Here is a 25,714-nt window from a genome sequence, read left to right as displayed (position 1 = left end):
ATAAATAAAGGTCTGTATGTAGAAACACACAACTTGAAAAAAAACATCAGGATGTCTTCTGAACAGCTGTGACCTAGCGCTAAATACCAAACATTATGTCACTTTTAGTGCAGGGTCAACTTCTTTAACCCTTGTGTTGTCTTCAGGTCTTTTTGACCCGACTTCAAAGGTTAATTTGTCATAACTTTGTTTTCTTCCATATAATTGCCTAAAAATGACATGGATGCTTCTCTACTATATTCTTTGCAAGTAAACACACGCACACACATCTTCAAAATTACAGATGTTTAAACCTGATTTCATCTTAACTTCTGATCAACCTACATGGCGCTACACACATATACACAAACATGCGCACATACACAGACACACACGTACAACCACACATGTGGACACACACATGTGTGCACACACCCACAACTTCAAAGCGACAGATGTGTAAACTTGATTTCATCGCAACGTCTGATCTGCCTACATGGAGCCACACATACACACACATATGTGCATGCACGCACACACGTACACACACAGACCCACACACAGTTTCTCTGTTGTTTGTTTTGCTCTAAAGAAGCTCGAGGAGGTTTTCAAACAAATGTGCTTTGCGATTCATATTTATGTGTCATCTCTTATTAATAAATGATATTACATCAGTTAGTTTTGACCTGGGGATATCCTGGCTAATGGATGACATATACCAGTCCTTGGTTATCCAAAATGATTAGGTAATTTGCATATTTTATTCAAATAAAATGGTATAATTTCATATAAATGAGGATTTATTGTTCATAAATTAAGCATAATAAAAAGAATAAGAGGTGCAAAATAAGTTTAAAATATGTGTTAATGAGTCGAATGAAGTTGGTTAAAAATATGTAACACATATTTTGGTTTGATAATTTTACATTATAGTCGAAATAATTCATAATTCTTGATTTTTTACTCAAAAATAGGTACAATTTCATGAAAATGAGGCATATTATATTTGACCGAGGGGTTTAATACAAATCAACTTGCCTGAAGAATCTTAAGGCATAGAGCTGCAATGCAGTCATGGAAAAACACTGGACCTGACTTTAACCCACTTGAGAAATAATAACTGTAGCATAGGTGTACTCAGCATTTTTGCCTCTCTGCTCTGACCCTTGCGATTAAACATGACATTATAAGTGTTGGGTTCCCAAGCATTTAAAATAAAGGAATGTGCACTTGGGGGCCCTTCATTTTTTCTTCAGAAACTGTAAACTGTAGACAGCGACATTGCCTAAGTTGATGACAGACTGAAGAAGGTAATGCTGATTAAAGGCAAAGAAGTGTCAAGCGGTGGAGTAGCACTCGAAAACTTGACAACAACATTATTATAGATCCATAAATCAATATTTTCTATGCGTGTCATGGTAGTGCAGCAAGTGCATGCCTCATAGCTGCAGAGTTCTTGACTGGGGACCACTGTTGCTCATCACCTCCCTCCTTTGAATAAAACAGAAAATGACAAAAGTCATCCAAAAAACAAACAGACAACAGCTTGCAACTGAAAACAGCACGAACCCGCAGAGAATTCCAACCAGCGCTGCAGCTCTATGCACATGCCACTCAGCGTGGTCTTCAGCTCGGCAGCCTTGTTGCCTGTGACTCCACCATCCCCTCCACCTTCTGATACGAAAGTCAGAACTCTGTGAAGGGGATACAACGCGTTTAACACAAATGTCAGTACTGTTCGTCTGTAGTTTGCAGAAACGTTTGATTGCTAAAGTTCTAAACTGGTGACCGGGCTGAGGCAAGCGGTATTTTTCAGCACAAAAAAGCTCTGACCCGCTGTACGTCACCCACTCCGCAACAAGCACGGAAGCACAAAAGCATGATCATGTTGTTCTGTGTCTGCTAGATGTGTGGTTGAGTGCCTCATGATGTGTCAGGACTGTGTGTTTTACAGTTTTCTAAATAATCGATCGATGCTGCTTTCATGTGTGGCCAAGTTTTCCAGACATTCCACAAGGGACTTGCATCGTAACACAGGAAATTTGCTAGACCGGATTAAATTCATTGATAAATATCCGTGGGGGAGTGGACTTGCAGACAGATTTGCCAAATAAGCACATTATATAATTATGCTTCTCAGCCCACAGCTGTACTTGAGGGGTAGGCGGCCGCGTTTTGGAGGCACATTCACTCAACAGCTACGTCCTGTTAATCATTAATCCTATTATTTTCCTGAAATTACTCCAAGAGGTTATGCAAATTCTTTACCGACTTCATAAAAAAAGCTTTTGAATGCCGAGCGAGAACTATGTGCCGATACCCTGAGCGTAAACTATCAGCCCACACACGCACCTCTTTCTTCAGCGATGAGCCCCCGGCAAGCAGGTGGTGACATGACATAGAACTGAGGCACTGTCATGAAAAATCACGAAAACCACATAACCTGTTTGTTTCTCCCTAAAGGCACCAAGTGCTCCTCAGCCAAATGCTTGTGTTCAAAATCCTTTCATCAAAGGCTTGTTCCCCAGACACGGTTCAATGACTCTGTCTTCAAACAGCCCTGACACGGAGATAGAAAGTGATCATAAAAAGACCCATTATCTCAACTCTAACTTCTGCTTAGATATTTACGAAACTGATATTGTGTATGACTCTAATCAAGTCTGAAGGCAATATAGAAAGTAGAAACAAGTATAATCTGGGGAAGAACATGATGGTAATTACATCTGGATTACAATTTAGGCTTGTATTTGAAACAGCAGTTAGAGGTAAGATCTTTAGCCCGAGCCCGACCCGGCCCGAAATTCGGGTCGGGTCGGGCCTAAAATGTCAATCATTACGTTCGGGTCGGGTCGGGTCGGGCTCGGGCTTCTCTCTCGCTGACTTTTTTTAAAATAAATATATGTTTATAAAAATGTATACTAAAACGATGTGTGGATACTAAACTAAGGAATACTTGTTGTAAATAAATAATTTGGATAAAACAGAGAAGGCGGCGCTGTAAGGTAATTGCTATATAACTACTACTAAACAGGAGGCGCAGAGCAAGAGCACGCTTTGTGCACGGCTTTGCGGCCATTTCGTGAACGTAATCTTGAAATTTCGGGTTTGCTTCGGGCTCGGGCCTGCAAATCAAGTTAATTGGTCGGGCTCGGGCTGGGTCGGGCTTTAATGCCTGCGGGCCTGGGTCGGGTCGGGCTGGATTTTTTAGGCCCGATCTTACCTCTAACAGCAGTTCAGCTGCCAGGATATAATGTTGGCAGTCTACGTTTCTCTCAAAACCACAAATATCGACATTTGTAACCAATGTGGCATATCAAGCTCACATTATACTCTTCTTAGCAGGGTTGTGGTGGGGATTGTGGTGGCCTTCTCACAGGCGATGAGGCTGCAAGTCAGCCAACTGCAGTTCAAGTCACACCAGTGCATATTTTCAAGGCCACCTGGGGATCCAGTCCTCTATGGCCAAACAACCCCCCACACTCCTTCTTTTCATCTTGAGAGACAGCAGTCAAAAGAAGCAATACTTAAAGGACACGTTCACCCAGAAATGAAAATTCTGTCAGTATCTACACAACCTTGTGCAGATGAAGAGTCAGGTGAAGTTAGTCCTCATCTACTTCAGAGAATGTTTCAGAGAATGATTCAACACTTGTGTTGCTGTGAAGCTCCAGGGATGTTTTGTGGAATAAGAAACTTCACGAGACATTCCAGCAGCATGGGGTGAGTACTTTCATTTTTGTCTGAACTTATCCTTCAAGTTTTTCAGGTGAGGACAGTTTCAGATGGATGGATAAAGGTATTTATAGTGTTACGCCTGGTGTAGGGTTTGGAGAAACATTGCATAGACTTCATCCGCCTGGTCTTGTGAGTATTTTCACAATAAAAAAATAAAACGTGATTTTGGTTTTTTTTTTCTTTCTTACACAAAGCTGAGGTGAAGGCGTTCGCAGACTAAAACACACCAGGACATCCTCCTAATGAGTTTCACTGCTTTGTAAAAATATCGGCAACTCTCAGTAATGGAACGAAAAGCTGCCATAAAATGTAACATGTTGTATAAAGTGGCATTAAAATGGACAGTAAAGATAAGTGAACAAAAAGAGAGTAATCTGAGGAAAAAAAAGGAGGTCCGAGGCTAAATGTTTACACCGTGTACACACAGGACTTTTGACATCCGTCACATTCATTTTTCAACGGAGACTTCCCAGACTGCATTGTTGCGGGACCATGTCTCCAAACCTTTTAAAGCAGTCTGTGCAGAATAAGCCCATTAGCACACAATGTTTACTTACAGTCTGCCAGCACTTCCGCTGGATCAGCCTTGATTGTGATAATTTAATGCACTCTTCTCTGTCAACATGTTTAGGCCCCATTAAAAAACATGGGGTGCTGATAGTGTTATCATGTGTCCAACACTGAAACAGTTGTGTGCTTTAAAGAACTTAGCAAATTTCCACGTCTTCCTCCAAAGCCACTAAGCAAGGGGCTGAGAATCTTTTGAATTTTGATATATTTTTTTTTTTCAGTTTAATTTGTGCAAATGGTCAAAGAGAGATGATTCATCGAGGTCTCATGAAACTGACATTTTCTTTTGTTTTTTTTTTGCTTTTCTAAATATGATTTGACTTCAAAACATGCCAAACAAGGCCAGCACACAAGTTTCACTACACTAAAATCAATGCTGCAGAGTAATGTTTAAGTTCTGGTGCAAGTTGGAGGTCAGAATTTCAGACTTCTGACCTTGCCAGATACTCGGTGCCAAACGCACGAAAAAAAAAGTTGATATCTTCTTGGTCAACATGTCCCCGTTCCAACCCAGACTTCTCTGTAATCATAGTATCTGTGTCTTTACAAATACTCAATACTTGCGAGATGGACCCCGTCCGTCCTCAAACTCTGCCCTCTTCTTTATCAACACCGCTATAAGGTGTCGTGACTGCGTCTTGCGCAGTTGCGGTGCCACCGCGTTGACAAAATCTGTCCACAGGCAGACAGTCATCCAAACACCTGGCACTCAAAATTACTTCCAAGTTAATTCCCACCACACAAAATCTCTCCACAAACGACATTTTCCGAGGCGAGGCCACACTCATAAGCATGCACACAAACACGCAGGCTCACAAGGTGTTAACATCGCCAACCGTCACTCTCGTAGCCGGTAAATGCGGCTAACAGCGACAAACTGAAGTTTCTTTGGAAAATGTGTGCACAACTGAACCGTCAGCAAGGCAGCAAGGCAGGCTCCTTCATACAGAAATAAATCACATAACGATGACGTGACGGGTGTCATTAGACATTTTATTTTACAAATGTTTACAAATATTCCCTTTAAATACAGTACATACAAATATAGTGCCCTCCCCATGGGCACTGCTATTGCTGTGTGATGTCAGACCACTGCTTTTTTGTGATTCAGGGGAGATGGATGTGCTCCGAGTTCACAAGCAGAAACTCCAACTTCAAGGCACTAGGATTATTCATTATTATACAACACAGGGTTGCAAAACTCAATTGAAGTTTGTAAACTCCTTTGCAACGATAAATGTCCACATATTTCATCTTATGAATCTGCGTCAGGGTGCAGCTGTGCAAGCAGCAGCAACGAGGCGGTGATGGTAGCGTGCTCGGCATCGCCACAACAACATCTGGGAAAATCCCCTGTCCATCAACTTGAGCTGCATCTTCGTGTGTCGCCGTTGCCACAGCAAGCATTTAAGCGGCGTTCTACTGAACTTTTTCTAGCGGGAGGTCAGAAAGGTTCTAGTTCTGAGTTTCCTGGAACAAAGCATAAACAATCCACAGTTTACCACATGTGGACAAGACAGGAAATGCCTTTAAATACCATTACAGTGGCTCACTGTAAATTCAGCATCAATCCACGATTACACAATGTAAACATGTAGCGCCCATAAGCAGACACACAGGTTTACTCTTAAGCAAAAAAAATATTTTCATATAATCTAGGATTAAAGGTCCACTTACTTTTGACTTATATTTATTACTTGTATTTCAACCACATCATACGACGAAAAATGATCACAGAGGTTTGTCCTCGGTGTGAACCACTGTTCATATTTGTACGTGTCAGAGACTGCGTACCGCATTGACCGCTGATAGTCTTATTGGCACCTGGGACGAGAGGATCTCCGAAAGCTTCTCCAGCACATTATCTTAATGGTTACAGAATATTTTCAAGCCCTTTGTGGCCCTTCTATGTCCTAAGACCCGAGTCAACTGACCCGGTGGTCCCCTCATGTCGGCGGCCCTTGTGACTCGACTCTTATATCTCGAGGCGGAGGGTGTTTGTTGATTAGGTTACAGGCAGCAAGGCTGTTAAGAATGTAACGGCAGCGCAAGTTCAGCTCGGGACAAACTCCATGCATCTATGTGGCGTATTGGGGACATCAGCGGCTGTGTTGGTGTCACGGCGAAAAACAGGTGATTTCAGCCAAACTGTGTGAGCAGTAAAATAAGTTTAATTCGCCGTTTGCGCCTAAAAGAACCCCCCCCCCCCAAAAAAAAAAACTTAAAGCTGCAACATAGCCCAACATACATGACCAGCATCTCCTCTGCTGGTTGGGTTACCCTTTGATCATGTGAGACAGTTAAGTGTATGCACTCATATCGTAATAGCCATCGCAGGTTTGAGTTTCTCCCCCCTGTTGTTCGCAGTGTATTGAATTTGTACGGCCTATTGTGAAAAACACCCATTATTCCATAGATGCTGTGACACACACACGTTGACTCATCTGGTTACTGAGTCACTCATTCACTAAGCGTCGCTCACACTGGCACACACAGGCACACACTCAAGGGGAAGGCCCCGTTTCACCGTCCAAAGGTTGTTTTTTTTGTTTTTTTATGTGATCGTGTTGTGAATTGATGTACGGTAACTGTCATTACACTTCCTCGAGCAGGGTGCATCAGATTTATTTGACACTTTGTAATCTCCCAGGTTGTCTGCAGGATATGCGCCATCTCTGCACATGTTTCACATTTCCGGTCTTCTTGATGTGTTTCTGGACTCCAATAACTATAGTGTGTGTCTGCGTGTGTGTGCATGAAAGTTGAAGACAGAGCAGTTAAAGAAAAGTTCAGCCCTGCCTGTGTATTATAATGTAATAAAACACGTTCAAACGTTCTTCTTTGTTCCTTAATCCAATCTAATCATGTCGTCGTTATGAAACAATGTCAGCCACCGCCGCAAACTTTAATTTTTGTCCGTTAACGGGTTAATTGACTTGCACGAGCGCGTGGTAGCCTACGGGCGATAAACTCACTATTGGGCAACCGGCAGCGCGGAGCTCTGAACCTGTTTCCTTGTTTCATGTGGTCACATCAGCCGCGGCGGGTTTGGAGTGAACCTCTTCACGGCGCGGCTCGTCAGAGGGCGGCTCTTTGACTGCTCTTTACGCATCACTATAAAGGCTTAACTCCCTCCCTCTGCGCGCTGTCCCGCTCCGCCGCTGCGAGCCCTCAGTGTCTGGATCCGTGCTGTAGATAGATGGGCTAGATGCCACACGCCGTCAGCCCGCAGGTTGCAGAGGTTAAAAGTTTGATATCAGCATTTTTTGACGCTCTCCTTCCTCTCCTTCTTCTTGTTTTTGGGGCTTTTTTCTCCTCTGCTTGGATACCGCTGACTTAGGCATTGGATATGTGCACACAGGATGATGACAACCCCTTTCCTCCCCGTAGAAGTAAAATAAAATAGGCTTTCGCACACACTGGATTTACTCCTGTCGTTCCATATGAAGAAGTCAAAAGTAAGTGCTTGATTATGTGGGTGTGTGTGTGTGTGTGCTTGTTGCTTGAAGAAATTTGGCGTTGCGGCGCGACGCAGAGCAGCCGGACACGATCCCACTGCCGCCGCCGCCGCTGCTGCTCTCGAGCAGTCAAACTTACACTCGCCTTTCACCTTTTACGACAAACGTTCATCGTGTTTCGAGTGTAGTTTTATGGAGCGATAAAACTGGTATGTAATAACTAACCGGCTATTACGCGCGGACACCATCAAAGCTGCTCGGTGGCCGTTTCCTTTTACCACGGTGGGGTTACATTTTTGGTTCTTGCGGTGGTAAGGTGTTGCTCTCCTCCGTAACGCAGCGTTTTCCCGACAGGGCTTTTCTCTTTTATCCGTCCACAACTTACACGGCTGGAGTTCATGCATCCACGTCTTCTTAATTTAGTCGGGAGAGCAGCGCACCTAATGCCTCCCCGATCAATGAGTTTCTATTAACGGCGCCTGTCTGGCACCTTGCGTAACGGACCTACTTATGTAGTTCTTTCATTGCTTGAATTAATTCATATGTATCGGGGATATATATGTAGGTATTTATTTATTTGTTTGCGTGTGTGTTTGTGCGTGTGTGTGTGTGCGCGCGTAGACAGCCGAAGATGTAACTCCAGGTTATGATTTCTAATTCTTAGAGATGTTGTTGTTTACAAGCATGGAACTTAAACTTTGTTTTTGTCTTCTTTGACGCGCACGCAGCGTAATTTATCCACCAGTCATCAGCTGGTGTAAATGAGGTGAGGTCAAGCTGTGGAATACTGCTTTTCTGAATATATCTCGGTTTAGCTCCCTGTGGCGTGAAACTCACATTGAGGCATCTAAATAATTAACGTACCTTTTCATTAACCGTCTGTCCACCGGTTCAGGCAGCCCCTCGGGTAATTCATGAGCCTTACCTTCGAGTCAGGGCGGCCGCTTCCCGGCGCTGCAGGGCCCGCGAGCTTAGATTCTCTGTGACTGAAAGCCCTGACACCATAATCTGTGGCCTCTGACGTGGTTGATCAAAAAAAAAAACCACAAAAAAAAACCGCACTTACTGGGGACTAAATGCCTCTTTTACGACCGCGCGTAATATTTCAGACAAATCACAAGCAAGAAATTACGCACAGTTTTTCATGCAAACACCGGCTCTCATGTTTATCACTGAAAGGTTGTTGTTTTGGTTTTTTTTTTTTTTGTTTTTTTGTATCCTCCATCTGTGACAGCAGGTGATCACCTTAAAGCAGATACCCCTTTTGATTAATAAAGACAATAAAGACAGTGAATCTATGTAACACAATTCCGCGCGAGTTGTGCGCATGAGAATGCGTGCAAGGAAAAAAATGAGGCTGGTTTAACCTGCATTTGATCCCCCAGGCTGTTTGAACCCAGCGCATTTCAGGTTTTGGACTAATCTCTACATCACTCTGCTTGACAATTTAAGCTCCTTTTAATCACTATTTCAGATACAAAATTTTTTAAAAAGATCATGGAATATGTTAATATTGATGTGACAGGGTGTGTGTGAATATCTGTGTGTGTGTGTGCGCGCGCGTGTGCATCTGGGAACACAAGTCTTTGAAGTTTCCTGCAGGAAGGGTGGGCATCTCTGCATCCCTGCCGCTGGTAATCATATTCCGAGCAGAGCCCCCTTTATGCTTTTTTAATGAAGTTATACAGTAAGTTGCGCCGTGTGCCTGGCTGCATGAACACACACCTTTTTCATCTTTTATTTACTGTCCTTGCCACAGCTCCAGGTGCTCCACACTGTCACATAATCACATGTGAAAAAAAAAAATATGGAGAGGATGTAGCCCAGTGTTTGTTTTAGCTGTCTTGAATTTGCTGTAAAAATGCAAGAAAGTGTTTCCCTCATTGATGCGGGGATCTATTTATGCCTTGCATATTTCCACAGGGGCTTAATGTGTAAAAAGAAACACTCACTAATTGAGGTTCTTGTCGTAAATTATGAATGAAATGGCTTGGATCCACTTGAATGGAGGTGACTGTTCTCCATGCAGAATACGAGGTGTGTGCATGAGAGAACGTGGGAGAGCATGTCTAGACCTTCATACCTCCACAGAACGCTTGACACCAGTAGGGAGCGCTAGTTTTCTGATGCCGGCATATTGTTGAAGAGACCAGTCACCCAGGTCTTCAGGCCGTGGGAGGTTTAGAGAAAAATCTTGTGTATGTGGCACCCTTCTGTCCTCCCTGAACACACACACACAGATGTATGAAAATACTTGTATTATTCACCTCTGTGGTGATATACCACAGAGGTTCGCCGGTTTTTGAACTGTTTGCCAAGGTTCCATGTTTCCATCCAGTTGGAGTGTTTAAGCACGGGGATGATTTATACACACCCGCCGTCCAGCCAGAGCAGACGGTCTCTAACACATGCAGTAAAACCACAGGCCTGCTGCTCACATAATGTATGCGCAGCTTGCTTCAGCTTTATTGTTCTGGCCTCTGACCTGCTGAGGACCGGCATGTGACATCAGAAGCCCCTGGGGTGAACTAGCTCGTTTTTATGATTGATCGTGCGGGAAATATTCATTGTTTCGCGTCTTTAACGAGGCAGGTAGGCGCAGACCGGAGTTCAAAGCACGAAAAGAAAAGACAGGCCGCTCCGCATGAGCAGATTTATGTTCTATGTTCAGGGAAGCATGCGAGAAGTAGGCGTCGTGGCGACAAGGGTGTTGTTGTGACACAATTGCATTAATTGTGAGTAATTGCATCTGAATGGACCACTTAAGGAACATTTGATTATAGCGAGCACATGTAACAAAGATTAGATCAACTTCAGAGGCCCAGATAATGATTAGTTTTATTAGATTAATAAAGACATTAACAGCTGAAGGTAGGTACCAGTGCTGTGTGGTGTAAGTTGGATGGTGTTGTACAATCAAATGAAGATTTCCTCTGATGTAATAGCCACATTTAAACTCTTCTTGATCTACGCTGCATTTGTCATTATCTATGTCACATCTGGAAACATCAGCCACCAGCAGTGATTTATGACACCTCACTGGAGCTATGAGCCGAGCCCAGTAAATATTCCCTCCCCTGCTTTGAACTGATTTATCAGCAGCTCGCATCAGTGATGAATGCTCGTTTGTCAGTGACGGATATCAAAAAGAGCCCATGAGTCATGTTCTAATCACAGCTCATGTCAGTCTGCGCATCTTTGCTCAAGTTATTCACTTCGTGTTAAATCCATCACTGCCACATTATTGTGTCTCAGCCTGACTACTTGAATCATGACGCTTCAGTGTCACTTAACGTTCCAAACAGTCGACATCCACTTGATTTCCCACCCAAGATGTTTCTCTCTCTCTCTCTCTCTCTCTCTCTCTTCTTTTGGGGCGGCATTAGATGAGATGACAGTTGAATGTCTGGGATATCATTGTTCCGTGTAATTCAGCTCAACAAATACATTTCTGGAAATCACATAACTCAGACTTCCAGTTAAAGTCTGTGGGTCTGAACAATGCTTCTCTACAGGAAGGTTTTAACATGTCCGGTTGTTTTGATGGGTTGAGCAGGTTCAGTCACATTGATCTCCAGGGTCACATTATTGGCAAAAGCAAATTCATTTGTTTTGGTTGTACAGCTTGTTTCCATGTACCCAGGGAAGTTTGATTACTTAATTGAGTATGAATTGAATGGCTAATTGATTTAGAGTGTATTGGAATATTGAGGATGAAGTCTAGCAATTGTAGCTCTCAACCAAACACTAAAATCCTTCTTCTAATAGCAGATATTCTCATCAACAGGCACGGTGATGTTTTAGGCGACAAAGCCAGCTCTGTTCAGCACGAAAACGGAAAATCCATAAAAGACGCTGTGTGTTTTTGCACATACAACTGATGTTTGATTGAAGACACTGGACTCTAACCTCATTTGCACCGTCCACGTTAAAACTGAGCCAGTTAGTTTTTCCATTTTGGGACACCACAAACTTCCACAGCCACAGCTGAACAGAGTGTGCTTTATGAAACTGAAAAGTGACTAATTGTGTAAGTCTCAATACTATGTTCTGTTTCTTAAATTAATTTTTCACAGCTCAGATAAAGACTGAAGAAGACCATTTGTCAGAAAGATTCACAGGGTTGCAGGATCATAGAAAATATGGTCAATCAAGTTCAATTCAATTTTGGATAACTACTAGAATATGATTACATGTATTAATGCTCAAAAAAATATCAGTTTTCTCATACTGTCCAGTAGAACAGCATTATTTGTATTTGTATGTGTTTCCCCCTCCATCTGAAATGCTCTGCCCCCCCCCCAAAAGTACCTAGTCTGCTCTGATTGGTCAGCTCACCCACGCCTGAGCCAGCACAGCTCATCGTGCCTCGGGTGGACTTGGTTGTGTTTTCAGCTTTCAGTTAGCCTGTGTCGTGGCTGTTGCCAAAATTGGGGACATGGTGACACAGTGTGATGTCAAGAAGTCATGGAATTAAAGGCGGGACTTGAGGCATTTCAGGCACTTAAGGAGCAGAGTGGCGCTCCCATTTGCGTGGCTTTTTGACTTTCAAGACCTCATGCATTTACAAGAACCTATACAACAAATAAAAAACAGATTAAAACAAAACATGAAAAAAGCATAAAAATTATCGTGGAAAGTGTCAAAATTAGCTCAGTCTAATCTTAGCACAGCCTTAAATGAGGCGTGTCTTTGGATGAAAGCATTTTGAAGGAAATACCTGCAGAAACACCTGACTGTAGAATCCTGGATCCTACATTTCTGTGATGTTTGGAGTGTAAGACCATGGAGAGATCAACGTTTGAGTCATATGAGGAAATGGGGGTCCTTGTCTTTGCACAGCTGGTTGGTAAAGAGTTTTGTAATATGTATGTAGAGTCCGCCAGGTGACAGAAAACAAACTCAGGGAATTGAAAGAAGCAATGTTAATATTGAACCAATAAATGCTACACACTGAGCTCTGTCAGTCTAGAACTCCTGCAGGCCTTCTCAAACCCCGTCGTGTAGGCTGGAAGTGACCGGTTGGATCGGTTGGTGATTTATAAGGCCTCGGTTGGGGCTTGTCTCAGTACAAAAGGCGCATGAATGTGGGTGTCATGCAAACATAAGAGGGGAAATCAGTCACATTGATGGTGTGAACCATAGGCTGTCAGCATTTTACATGGCAGCCTCTTATTTTCTCTCATCTGAGCCCTCAGGGCCGTGTCTCAAATCACTTCCTTCTTGCTATGATACATTTTCAACATTATATTTGAGTGGGATGATATCTGAATATATCATATAACAATTTAAAGATATAAATATAGAAAAATCAATCGATGCTCTGGCCTTGCATGATTCACAAGTGTCTTGAATCTCAATTTCTCACCATGGAGTCCCCTTTAAATTCTTCATTGCTGTAGAAGTCTAGATTAGTATGTGTTGTTTATATTAAAAGGGAGACATTTCCATATCCATTTTTTTTTTCAGATTGCAATGCTGATTTACAGGCTGGACCAACATCTAACATCAACCAAAAAATAAATAAATAAAACGGCTCAAATAAGATTTTCTTGTTTTCTCTGTTTTATGTCGGTAATCACATTCAGGTTTTGGTTCTGTGATCGGAACACCAATGAGGGCACTGGGACAATTGTATTTTCAACAATTCAGACAAAACCATTAATCAGTTCTTCTTCTTCAAGTAAAACAATTCATGAACAGATGAAGACATCATTCAACTTACTGTCTCAAGGCTCTGCAGAGCAGATGCATTTAATATATTTCAGTGAGCTGTGGATGTAACCCTCACACCCATTCTGTTTAAAGTTACCAGAAAATGTCGATGGAGTGTGAGGATAAGCTCGCCTAATGTGAGTCATTTGGTCATGCAAAGCTACAGTAGATTGTAACATCTGGATATAATGTCACGGTAAAAGCACAGACCTGACAGTTCTGAATTTAAAGCACCCTAGAGGGTTAATAATGCTTACTTAAACAGGATTGGGAATGACTGTTTGTTGTTTTCATTTAAAAGGCTTCCCTTCTTTGCAGCAGTGGCCTGCTTACACAAAATAACTTGTTGACATCTGACGCAAATTGAAGTGATGTGTGGATTAACTATCCTTTCTGCAAGGAAACATCAGATTTAATGAGCACACTCATCGTCTTGTGGCCACGCTGTACTCGCGTATCCAGGCTCTTTTTATTGCCTCGGGTCTATCTCATGTAAACTCAAATAATTAACTGTAGCTCGAGGTCCTTTAGGCATGCAGGGCCTCTGGATATTGTTACAAGCACAGAGTCATCTCAAGCAATGAGCCATCCCAGCGTACATCTGACTGAATATTTGCTGCTGGAGGGCATTGAGATGGGTTTTGTCTCATTTCTGTATAAATAGTGCATCCTTATGCTCGGAAATTAGAGTTTGCACATGGTCAGTTCTTTCCGAAGTCCGGATGACGAGCCACAGAGGACAATTGATACAGTTAGAAACTGTGTGACTCACGCCTGTTTTCTAAGAAACATTATTGGAGTGTACATGGGCTTCAACCACATTGCTTTTATACGTTTCTGCAAACCAAATATATGTTGAAACTTAACATTTCTGTATGTCACAAATTTTCTTAATGTTGTGACAAAACTGTGTTTGTGCTCTGGTTAGGTTTAGGCACAAAATCTACTTGGTTAGGAAACTGTTGGACTAATTGGAATTAGTTTTGTATACATGTAAAATAAACATTACACATATTATATAAATGTCAGTCTGGTATAACATATACAAATTCTGAACGTATTTGTGGTTTGCAGAAACGACTCTAACATCAGGAACCAAAATCTGAACCAGACTGGTGCACATTTATGACTGTATGCTTAAGGACTTGTGATGCACTTATGACTGCAGTGATTCACAGTTTGTACTCCTCTTATCTGGGCCCACAGGGATCAACAACTCATTCATTTTGGAGTTGTGTCACGTTAGTGTTGGCGGATTCAACGGGTGACTTTTTCCCCTTTGAAAGCAACTTTTTACATTGCTTGTGTTTCGGAAGTGTTCTCATCTCAGATTTACATGCCACGGATCTCTGTGCATTCACCTCAGACTCAAAGCTTCCCTTCAATACCTGCTCACCCACATGCCCCCAGGCACACCTGATGGTGCTCTGAACTCTACTAACTGCATTCTTCTTCATAAGTTATTTGTTAAGTGGGTGGCACTTTCCCCTCTTCTAAATCACCATCTAAGTCGCTGTTGCATTCATAACCAAAACAAAGTCGAAGCACATGTGGTCCATCAGCAGCCCCATTGTTTGCATCTTGTGAGATCAGAAAACAGAATAAGGTTGTTGTTTTTTTCTTTTCAACAGTTCAGTACCATTTTGCAAGTGGTGCGTGTAGAGAATAAGCTGAGCTGTGAGTGAGACTTGGGAAGGTAAAAAAATTGGATGGCGTCCATGATTAAAAAAAAAAAAAAAAAAAAAAAAACCCGATTGCACAACTCAACTTTCTTCCTTGTTGCCCAGCCAAATTCCCCTCCCGCGTTAGTGCATATTAACCAGATCCGTGCTCGCAGTTATTTGTTGACACAGTAAGTTAGATAAAGGGACTTTAAGGGGAACATAAAATAGCACTTTTTGTTTTTCAAGATAAAAAAACACAACACTTTATCTCAATCCTCCCGCTTTCAAAGTTGCTCTCAGTAAGGAGATCAGATTTCCCGCTGGACACTGAGGAGACGACTTGATTGCAATCAAAGCATCAGTAGTCCAAGTCAACATGTCAACTATTTATTTGAGTAAATTATGGCTGGGTTCGCTCATGAGAAAGACTGCACTTCATGCAGCGAAAGAGTGATTGTCCGTCTCAGCAAATTGACATAACTGGGGCCATCATTCTTTAATCACACAGGGCTCTAAGGACACGTCTAATCTGATTAAGCGTCTGCTTCATCTCAAACAACAAATGTCAGTACAAAGTCTGCATGAGAGCACAACAGGACGCTGATGCGTTCCAAGTTTGAGACGGGGGTCTTGTGTCTGTCCCCGAAAATAGCAACTCTGGACATGTTTTCTCTTCCCAGTTCGCATCATTTCCTTTGCTAACCCTAAACCTCTAATCCCCTATTCGTCACTCATATTAATGTTTGGTTAAAGGGCCGCGATTCATCTTTGAAACCCACTGTTAAGCATAAGGGAGTGTTCTCTCAAGTTTCCCACCAAAGCCGTGATGAGGACTCGTCTCATTAAACTATCTGAAAAAGTTTTCTTGTTCCCTGTTGTTTTTTCCCCGCAGCGCTTAGTCACCCAAAATAAACTGTTGCTGTCACGTTGTATGAAATGAGCCACTCCTCTGTTGCTCAGAGCACCTCCAAATGTACCGTGAGCCATAGCTATAGTGTGTGTGACGCCTCTCTGGCAATGCACTGGTGCCATTAAGTGGTTCAATTGATCCCAGCCCACATGATCTCTGCACCTGTCTGTCCAGGTGTCAGTGATGTCTAGCTTCACGGAGAGGGCAGACAAACAAGTGGAGGCCACGTGCAATCATCCAGCGTGCTCCTCACATTACTTCTGGTCTGTATTTTGCATTCTCCTTCAGTAATGCATTTGCTCATGCCTGACACTGTTTTATCTTTCCCACATTTGTTCCCTTTTTTGCCTATCTGCCCTTCAAGCGCTTTTTTGCAAGTGGGGACGCACCAATCTAATCTGCTGGCCCAAGTTCAGCCAGCTACTGACCCTATTCACAAATCAGGTACCAGCCTTCTTCATGAGTGCGATTACGCAATCTTTGTTCCTCCTTCAAGTCACATCATTTAGTCCCTGCAGGCTGCCAGCAGTTTTTATCACATCACCAATCCCTCATGCGTCATATTGTCTTACTGATTTCAATTAGTTCCATGCAGTGAGGCAGATGTTATGCTGTATTTGGGGGAATTGGGTCTCAGCCTTATGAAATGTCATTGTAAAGTCTCCAGCTTCCCACTCAGCTCAACTCGTAACACCACAAAAGGCCCAGGTGCACAAAATCCTCTAACTCGTCCTAATGAGTTCCATGCGGCGAGGTAGCCGTTCACCCTGGTTGGCTCAAAAAAAAAACAGAAAAAACTAGAATGTGGAGCCCTCTTTAGTTTGTGTTAACCATGGACCAAGAAAAAGATGCTGAACAAGATGACGTTTGAATCCATCCCTATTTGCTTTTCGTCTGTAAAAGAGTCTTTCATTGGTCAATCTGAAATTTCATAGTTAAGGCCATGTCATGTTTTGATAATACACAGAAATCACCGTGCTCATCTGGGGATAATTGTGAAGAGTGCAACAGTTATTACTTCCAAGAAAAGCCTCCAAAGCCTCTGCACAACTGCGTCACTGTGCGGCTCCTCTCAATTACCTTGAAGTGTATTTTTTTTTTTTTGCAACAGAGCTGTAAGTGCACCTCAGCAGACAGCTGCAGCAGCCGCAGACTGAATGTTCTCAGATGCTTGCTCGATTCACACGCAAAGTAAGTGAGCCGCAGTCGCTTGAATATCAAGCACATGTTCAATTCAGGCTTCAAGTCTCTCTTATCTGCTGTGCTATCTGATGGTCTGAACATTCATTTAACAAGCAATATTTGAATATGTAACGTTAGTGTTAACTGCAAATATTGCTGGCGGAAATGTGTGACCCATTAAAGGCTCAACACAGAGTAATGACAGTACCAAAGCAGGTGTTGAGTCTTATTTTTCAACCTTTTATGGTGTTTGCTTCCTGAGGATTGAGTGTTTTTTATTTGAGGCATTAAATATTGACACGTGAATGTGACGAAGGGGGGGGGGGGATAAATTCAACAATTTTAATAATGAATTTAATAAATGGTATAATGATCTAAAAACCTGGTCAACCTTTGCCTGAATCAGCTTTAGAACATCTGGACGACGATAGCAGCCTGGTATTTTCTTTGCACAGCCTTCACATCTGTCCTGTTTTAATCCCTACTGTGAAACATGTATTTCAAAACAATGATCTTGACAAAAGATTAGGATAAAAGATCCATCCTCCTGGACAAGACAAGCTGCATGTTGCCATGGAGGACTAATGTCATGCAAGGTCCTGTGTTCTGCTTTTATGAGATTACGTGGTTAAGAGGGCCACGAGGCTGGCTGTCTGGAGAGCCTGTTGAGCTAATGATGCTCGGGTTCAAAGTGGTGGTGGAAAATGAGACGGGGGTAATCGTCCTCAGCATCAATATGATGGGGGAGAGTAGGCCTGCAGGCCTCTGAGAGCCGTAATGCACCTGACAATGATGAACAAGAGGGCTTTACTTTGGAGGGTTTCACCTGACCATTGAGCTCTTTTGGTATCATATCAGCTGATTCTGCTGGTGTAGGAGTAGAAGTGGCTGATTTGTTTTAAGAGCATGATTTCCAGTGTTCCAGCTGCAAATTGGGACTGTTTTCAGCATGGGAAATCATTTCACTTCCTGTCAGCGCTGCCGGGGGGCCGCAGCCTCACAAGGTCACCCAGAGAGTGTCAGGAGAACATTCAAATGAAGTTGAAGTCATCTCGCTTTTCTCACCGAAGCCTCGCTGTTTATTGATGTTTTTGGCCTGCGCTGTGTGTTCGTGAGTCCACGATCATTTTTTGAAAACTTGTAGAAACAAGATGTGTTTGTTTTTCCACTAGTGTTCTCAAACTGTTTTCCCATCTACTTCCCTGTTGAAATCTCCATCTTCCAATAAGACGGGAACCACTGCCCAGCGGTGCATCTTGGTCTCATAACAGCATGTTTTATATTCCTCTGTGGACCGCAGCACAGATTATTGTCATAATGTTGAAACATTATGTCAACATGTTTTTTTTTAGTTGACATAAAAATGAACCACCTAGGGAATATATCGAATTTCCTATACCGCAAGAACTTAGATGAAATGAATCAAAGCACATTAGTCACAGAAATTGTACTTTTTGAAGTTGACACAGTGACTGTATTTTAGACTAATACATATATCTTGGAGCATTGTAGCTTAAGTAACACTCACAATAACCATAATTAAAATTCTTACAACACCATCGCTCTGTCTATCTTGTAAATAGTAATGCGCAACAAAACATCTGTATTTACCTGTTTGTGATGTGAATGAGTATAATAGCAACCAGCAAAAAGTCGCACCGACTGAGCAGTCATACGGAACACAGTAACAATATGATTCTTGTCGGCTGGTCAAAAGTTAGGTTAATATGATAACTTCCTGTCTTTGTGCATTTCCCCTGCGAATTCTGTCATTGTTTACCATCGTAACCTGGGATCTCTTTGACAAACTTTGTATCTGTAAGCTAATAAACTCCCTTTTGGCTCCCCTTTGTGTCGCATTCGGTTGATGCGGCAGTAAGATAGAACCCAGGGTTTCCAACACACCAGGAGCTGCGTGTGAACAGGTATTGCTTACCATAATGAAGGTTGACTTTGCCCCCTAATAATCTACTACCTGCAACTCTGTGCTTCTTTATTGTTTAATTCTTTGAAATAGTTAGATATGTATCAAATGACTTCATTATCCTGATTTTTCAGTTGAGTACTGGGGTAGCACAGGTTACTTACTTTTATGGCTGAGATTAACCTAGGCTTCAATCAGATAAGCTTCCAGTGATGCTTGCAGTGTTTGGCTAGTGTTCACATGTCAGACTGACTTTTATGTACATTTTCGACCCTTGGTATTCACACAAAGTTGTCTGTCTATAAAGTGCCTGTGCCAGTTTTTCCCTCCATCTTCTCTCATCCCCTCCCCTTTTTTCTGTGAGCCCAAGAAGGGAAGTCACACGGCCACGCTTTATTGGGCAGCGATGTCTTTGCTTTTGCAAACTTTAACTTCACTCATGTCTTTCCATTGAACTGCATGGAGTCACTCTGCCACGAGAGCAAACGTCCTTATGGAGCAAATCAATAGTGCTGCAGTGGCCATCACGGTGGTCAGGGAACATGAGAACATAATGTTTTACATGGTAGTAGAAAGTCCAAAAGGAGCACTCCAGACAGATCCATACAGTGATAGCCAGTGTTTGCAAGGAGGTGCTGAGACAGCAGAAGTTTTTGTGTGACATACTTGGTGGCAGGTCTTCTGTGGACCTCTAGAGAGTGAAAGCCAATCAGATGGCCAGACTGTTTCAAGGGATATAATAAATATGATACAATAAATATGAGTGCAGATTGTAAATCCAATCAATTGGCCCTCGGTTTGTCCGTTTATCATACTTCTCCAACACATTAACTGATTTCCACAGAACTTAGAGGACGGACCAGTTTAGAGCAAGGTCATAAATCAAAGGATTAGATAACAAAATATCAACACAAGAAATTGTTATTCACTGCCATGTTTTGGTGGTTAAATGAAATAGTGCAGAAAAATAAAATTGCCCAAAGTGACTGTTCATGAGTCAGACATTTAAACTCAAAGTTCCCCCGGGAGAGCGCAAACCAAAACCATTGCTACACGAGTCGTGATTGGAAGTAGATCTCAACAGAAATGTGAGATCTGGAGAGCCATCAAAATCTTATCAGTAGTTTTGTACCCTAAGGCCCATCTACCCACCCAAAATTTTATGAAAATCTGTTCACAAGTGTTTGGGGACGTCACTCCACAGCTTGTCAGCACCAAGAGCTCCAGTGAGATTTTGTACCTCCAGCTCGCCGTCAGAAATTGCAGCTCCTGTAACTATAGTAGCTCTCAGTTGGCTTGTTTCATGGGCGGTCAATCTGTCTCGTAAAGACCCAGAGAAAGGCTGCTGATAATGAGTCCTGTCTCCAAGACATTGTGTTTATATGCAACCACTTTGCAAGAACAAATGGTCTTTGGTTGAGACTTACTGCAGACAGAGCTAGACTTTCCATTAAAGACAGGTTAATTGATTTACCTGGCAAGTCACAAAACTGGTAATAATGAACACATAGATAAGTGATTCATCGACACCGAGGTGTTTGGGCGTTGGCGGTGCTTGGTTAAGGCTTGGGAAAAATTATTGTCTGTTTTTATACAGCACATATCAGCGGTGACTGTTTTTTTTTGTTTGTTTTTTTGTTTTTTTATCAACATTTTACCTTGTGACTTTTCACTGAGCTTAAGCAAACGACTTTTGTTGCCTTAACCTCACCCTCACCACAAACTGGTGTCTGGATGCAAACCCTGGATTCTGGTATTTATGCCCAGCATCCAGTCTGACCGACTGTCTGTGACTCCAGCGTGGTACATAAACGTAGTGTTTCACTCACTCAAAGAAATGTTGTCTGTGAACATAATCTAGACAGGGATTACTCTGTCAACACAATGTTATTAAGTCTTTTCTTTTTTTTTTTTTTAGGACTAATACAAATGTAATTTCTAGGAGACCATCTTTTAATTTTGCTGTCATCACTCACACATCACACGCTGCTGGATTTAATGCCGTACGTACCTGGCCGCGCTCTCACAACAAAGCCGCAGGGATGACAGCAAATGATGTGAATTTCAGTTGGGAGCTCTGCTAGCCAATCATAGCCTCTCTTCTTTCATGCGTGAGGGGAGCAGATGAGTTCAGAACATCTTGCCCTGCTTTAACGGCTTATCTCTACAGCCTGCGTACAGTGCACACGTAGAGAGAACCATCCTTGATTTTCTGTAAATGTTTGCATGCCGCGTTGTCGAGCCTTCTTCTTCAGAACGAAACTGATTCCGCGATGAAGACAAATGTCTGACGACGTGGGATCAACGTGTGTAATGTCAGAAAGCACACACTGTAAGTCGATTTAGGTGCAGCAGATCTTTAAGCGACAGCTCTCCTTCGTCGACTTTGTGTCAAGATGAAAGGAGGATTCTGACTGAACCAAACGGTCATTTTCTTTCCTGTTTTTTTATCATGCTGTTTTCATTTAATTCCAGGCCATGTGGAGAGGATGTAATTTAAAACGCTGTCTGATCTGGTTTGTTTGACTTTTGAGGGGCATTAGTAGCCACCACCTACTGACTCATACTTTAAACAAACTTTACAGGGATAAAGCAGGGTAGTGTCAGTGAATGTGTTGAGTGAAACTCCCATTAATTGAAGTGAGAGTGTTTGTATTACTATGATATGTAGTTACGTTACATTTACGTTTCCCTATGGGATATATTCTTGTTGAAAGAACCGCGCTGCAACAGCACAGCAGTCGCAGCAGTTGCATGACTACCCAGGAACTGTCAGTGAGTTGGAATATCACCTGAGATCATTTTTCTTGGCAGTGTTGTTGGTGCAGCCGTTGCAAAGGTAACTGCATAATCTGTTTTCTTCAGAATTGTAATTACTGTCCTCAGTTGCCAACCAGGAACTGTCTGTGAATAAAGTTTGTTTGCGGCTTTGGTATTTTGCCATCCTGATAATGCCCCATCTCGCGTTTCCAAGTGGTACACGAAACAGTGTGAGCCGTCAGCCGTTTTTCTGGCCAGGACAGACAAAATTGTATCCTAAAGGACATAAAGGGAACCAGTCTATATGCCATCAGGGCCATTTTTTTGTTTAAGCCATTTCATCCTGCATCAACATTTACTTCAAATCTTTCATGATTCAGGGGGAAAATCTTCAAGTTTTGCCTCACTGAACAACGTGTACTTCAACTTGACTACATGCAAAATCTCTGACCTTGCTGTAGGGGCACCTCAGATTTTGTACCATCATGTACAAATGTGGTTCACGGCATGCAGAGGTTGAGGAATAACTGACAAATTACACATTTGTTCAATAAAACATTGCTTGCTTATCACCCCTATCTGTCATCTAAAGACTGATAGTTTTGGCGAGCTCTGGAAGCTCTGCAGAATTGAATTACATCCCATCTGCCCTTTACATGCCGCTTTTCCTTCGGCCTTTCCTGCTGCTGATGGATCATTGTTCCAGTCTCTTCCTGTTGTGGCTCAGTTTGACAAATATATAGTAACAGGAGGAACGTGGGAGGCGGACTCTGTGTCGAAGATTTAGAAAATGACAGATCTGATTAGCCAAACTGGCAGGGAAAATGTAGGAGTTGAAAGTATGAATGTGTGCAACTGTGGATCGGAAAACAACAAGTTGCTGCAAAGGAGCAAGCATGGATCACCAAACTCTTGCTTCAATAAACTAAAGAGCAAAATCCTGTTGTACTGGTCGAGGTGCCTGGAGATTAGACATGGCTCAGCTCACTATGATCTTTTGATCCCTTTCACTCAGTCCCATTTGTGAAACACTCTAAAGCTTTATTCACAAAAGAGGAGGTTCACTTTCAAGGTTGCTGGGTTGTTTTGGGTTGGGCTCACCCTAATCTCTATTAAGAGGGGGATTGTGGGGCCATTGCATAATGTGGTCTGACTGGCGCAGAGGAGAGGTAGGAGGTCAGCCATATGAGTGGCAGCTGTTAATGGACGGTAAACGAGGGCAGCTCTATTAGGCAGTAAAGTGGGAGAGACAGATCACAGGCCTACAATGGAGCAGAGCTTTCTTCAGCACCAAGTAGTTCCGCATTTGCCTTGTGGAGTTTCCCTATAAACAGACAAAAAGTATGTTTACACTCAGCAACAAAAGGCGTGGTGTCTTTCCTTTTAGGTGTGAACATTAAGGGCTTGGGTGAGCGGCTAGAACATTTGCCGACTTTTAGAAACACTGTTTAATCTGTGCATTGCAAACATGGACGTGTTATTGTTTGCTGGCCAGCAGTCTTCCTCACTGCCATCACCAACTGTCAATCAGCGGAACAGTGTGAAGCGGACAGCAGGGATCGCACTGTGCGCCAGTTTGTGCAGTTTTTGTCGTCATGTGCAGGCATGAAATGGGCGATACAGGGACCACTACACTTGTAAAAACGTTGCGTGCTAGGTTTTCAGTAGCTTCACATGTTACCCTTCAAGGCTTCATTCATCACGCGTGATACTCATCTTACTGTCAGCAAGCCTCCAAAATATCATAGATTGTAAGATACCACCTACCTTGTGCTAGGTTCTGTGTCGTTCAAAGTTTGATAGTCATTTGTAACTGCATAGGCATTAGCGTGGTTGCGACTATACCCAATTAAACTCACTATTCCTATCAGTACTCATTTAATTATTGATCACCAGGTCGGAACATTACCAAAAATTGATGAAGGCTCTCAGTCATCCAGGTCATGGTTAATCAAGGTGCTGTATCATAGGCAACTGGACTTGTTTCAGTATCTTGAAGACATTTCCCCTCTGGCCAAAAAGGTGTCATGTCCACTGATTTGTTATATGACAAGATCCACAGTGAAACATTGTGATGGACAATGATGCTGTTCTCTGGGGGATGCTTACTAAGTGTAATTGCCATGAGGCCAGATTTGCTCATTTACACACCAGCGTAGTCACCACTGCCACTCTGACCAACTGAACTCACCCTGGACTCAGATTGACTCTCACATCCCTGCCTGCCAAGCCGCCGCCGCCGCCGATCATCCCCACCCTGGTTTGAAAGGGTCCTCATTTCTGCATCACGTGTCCCTAACTCAGCTGTGATCAGCCTCAGGAGCTTGATACAAATGTAGCTGGCTAGTTGACAATGTAACGATTGTAAAGGGCTCAGTAGTCAGTGACGGTCAGCCATCTGTATCGGCATCATCAATACATAATCCATCACTGAGCAAAGCTGTTGACAGACTTGATGAAGGACCAAACTGTATCAGATTACCACACATGACACACTCAGATCTTGACATCCAGGTTATGATAACATCTTCTTTTTAAAATCAGATCAAAAATGTTTTAATCAAGGCTCCACTTGAAGTAAAACAATGTTGTGACATCAAATAGTTTTTTACCTAGAGAAATCAATCAACTGTTCTGATGTTATCTAAAATCTACCTTTCTGACAGCAAAGCTGGATGAGAGCCAGCATCTGCAGAAAGCTCACTGGAAGTCTTAAACATGTTAAAACAGAGGGACAGCCACTACTTTGTCAGTTCTGTATCTGTATGAAAGATGCCCTGAAACAACTTTAAAGTGCCTTTCAAGGGAAACAAGGACACTTTACACATCTGGAGGCAGACAGAAACTCTTAACACGAGAGAGAAAGTAAGACATTTTTGCCAAGGATAACAGAACATCTTTAAAGTCACAATAGATGTGATGTTGCGGATTCTGGGCTGTCATCATGTGGGCATGCAGGATCCAAGACAGAATGAATGAGGGTCAGGGTGATGCGCTGCCAGGGCTCGGTGTGGGAGAGAGCGCCTGAAGCTGAGCTGACTTTAATTTACTTTTACTTTTGTGTTTGATTCACATGTTTAATCATTAACGTAATCGTGCACCCAATCTGTCTCTCTTTAGTGGCCCTTAAGCCATAGCAAATAAAGTTAAATTAGAATGCAAAAATTAGATCTAAGCATCAACAGACAATAGCCCGGTCAACACTCATGTTATCAATCGTTTGAGGCCCTTTACACAGACGAAATGTGTTCAGGTCACAGCGGGAAAAGCACATGTGCAAAAAATAAAATGAATAATGGCTGAGTGCCATTTAGATGCTTCAGTTTATGTGTGCTGGTGCTGTGCCTGCTGGCTCATCGTGGTACTGGCACGGCTTGGTGAGACGTTTGAATGGAATGCCGCCATTGTTACATTTCACAGTCACACTTTGCTTTTTCTGCAATGACAGGTCAAAATGTCAGCTGTCAGAAAGACCCATTGTCTCGTAACTGCCATTCAGAACTCCCCTTTGTGGACTACAGCTTGACACGAGTGCAATGTTTCTAATTTGGAATCAAGGAATTTCCTGTGGTATCAGTGTAGTTCACAAACATGTGTTCAAAAGACCCACATATTCAGCTGCCTCGCTCCCAGAAGAATTTTGGTAATCAGTGGATCAGTAATTGTTGCGTTTCGTTTGAGCTGTGTAACTCAGGCTATCACACTGTTCATTGCATGATCTGATTGCTTCCATTTAGTCCAAACCACACTTTTGCAAAGACTTGAGTCTATGAATAATCAAGGTCAAACATGACCTGAATCTGAGAGTCTGTCC

The 25,714-nt window shown here is 42.6% G+C and overlaps 1 protein-coding gene across 1 annotated transcript in view; it reads left to right on the top strand.

Moving 5' to 3' along the window:
• Nucleotides 1-6,604: 6,604 nt before the first annotated feature.
• The window catches only part of kitlga (kit ligand a), a 31,868-nt gene continuing 12,758 nt past the window's right edge, over nucleotides 6,605-25,714 (top strand). The window contains exon 1 of the mRNA XM_037107978.1: nucleotides 6,605-7,745. Within this exon, the coding sequence (XP_036963873.1) occupies nucleotides 7,731-7,745 (15 nt within the window). The 5' untranslated portion in view covers nucleotides 6,605-7,730. The remainder of the gene's footprint in view (nucleotides 7,746-25,714) is intronic.

The sequence above is a fragment of the Acanthopagrus latus genome, chromosome 8 (genome assembly GCF_904848185.1).
Source record: "Acanthopagrus latus isolate v.2019 chromosome 8, fAcaLat1.1, whole genome shotgun sequence".
Lineage (NCBI taxonomy): Eukaryota > Metazoa > Chordata > Actinopteri > Spariformes > Sparidae > Acanthopagrus > Acanthopagrus latus.
Note: the sequence above shows the minus strand (reverse complement) of the source record. Positions and strands in the feature narration are given on the sequence as shown.